We start from the raw sequence: 912 nt of genomic DNA on the forward strand, positions 1-912 counted from the left end.
AGTAATTTTTAACCGTTGATCTTAATTATATATATTATATATATTTTTTATAATTAAAATTAACGATTAAAAATCACTAAAACACCAGTATACCAGTACACTTGAAAATTTTCCTATAATATATGTTCCTCACTTTTAGTAGGCTATGGTGAGTGTCTTCAAACTTGATGACAAAATGGACAAGACATCTAGTATTGTTTGAATGTTCATCTCATGGATTTGTGTGGAGATTGTACTTTACGGTTTGTACGTACACATTTGTGCAGATCTGTTAGAGCCACAAATTTTGACTAAACTGTTTTTGACCATTGCAAACAATATAAGGCCAAAGAAGACCAAAAAGCAATTTGGGAAGAAATTAAAATATTTTAAATTATTGGATCATCATCACCCTACTCAACAATCTTTGGTGTTATTAATACTTTATAATAAATTATATTTTTGTTTGAATCATTTATATTTAATTATTGGTGACTTATTTTATTATTGCAGGATACTTATGCTTTGTGCCGTGTGTTCAAGAAAAATGGAATATGTACGGATGTTGAAGAGCAAGTAGGGCATTGTAGTAACATGTCTTCACTAATTGAGAGCTCACAAACCATAATCAATAATAATAACAATAATAGTAATAATAATAATGAGTATTGTGAAACCATGTCACCAGACATAGCAGGGGTTTCATCTTCATGTTTGGAAGAGGAAGACAAAGATGATTCATGGATGCAGTTCATCACGGAAGATGCATGGTACTCTTCTAATGCACCAAATATGGTTGGTGGTGAAGAAGTTTCACATGTTACATTTACAAGCTAATATATATTTTTCAAGATTGGTGGTCAATAATTAATAACTTTGGGAACATCTCATCATATATATAGTAATTAATAAAAAAAATATCTAAATCCTTTT

General features: G+C 29.5%; 1 protein-coding gene across 1 annotated transcript in view; it reads left to right on the forward strand.

Annotated features, from left to right (window-relative positions):
- Positions 1 to 906, forward strand: part of LOC107642056 (NAC domain-containing protein 86) — a 5,479-nt gene extending 4,573 nt beyond the window's left edge. The window contains exon 3 of the mRNA XM_016345381.2: positions 493 to 906. Within this exon, the coding sequence (XP_016200867.1) occupies positions 493 to 816 (324 nt within the window). The 3' untranslated portion in view covers positions 817 to 906. The remainder of the gene's footprint in view (positions 1 to 492) is intronic.

The sequence above is a fragment of the Arachis ipaensis genome, chromosome B05 (genome assembly GCF_000816755.2).
Source record: "Arachis ipaensis cultivar K30076 chromosome B05, Araip1.1, whole genome shotgun sequence".
NCBI classification, from domain to species: Eukaryota; Viridiplantae; Streptophyta; class Magnoliopsida; order Fabales; family Fabaceae; genus Arachis; species Arachis ipaensis.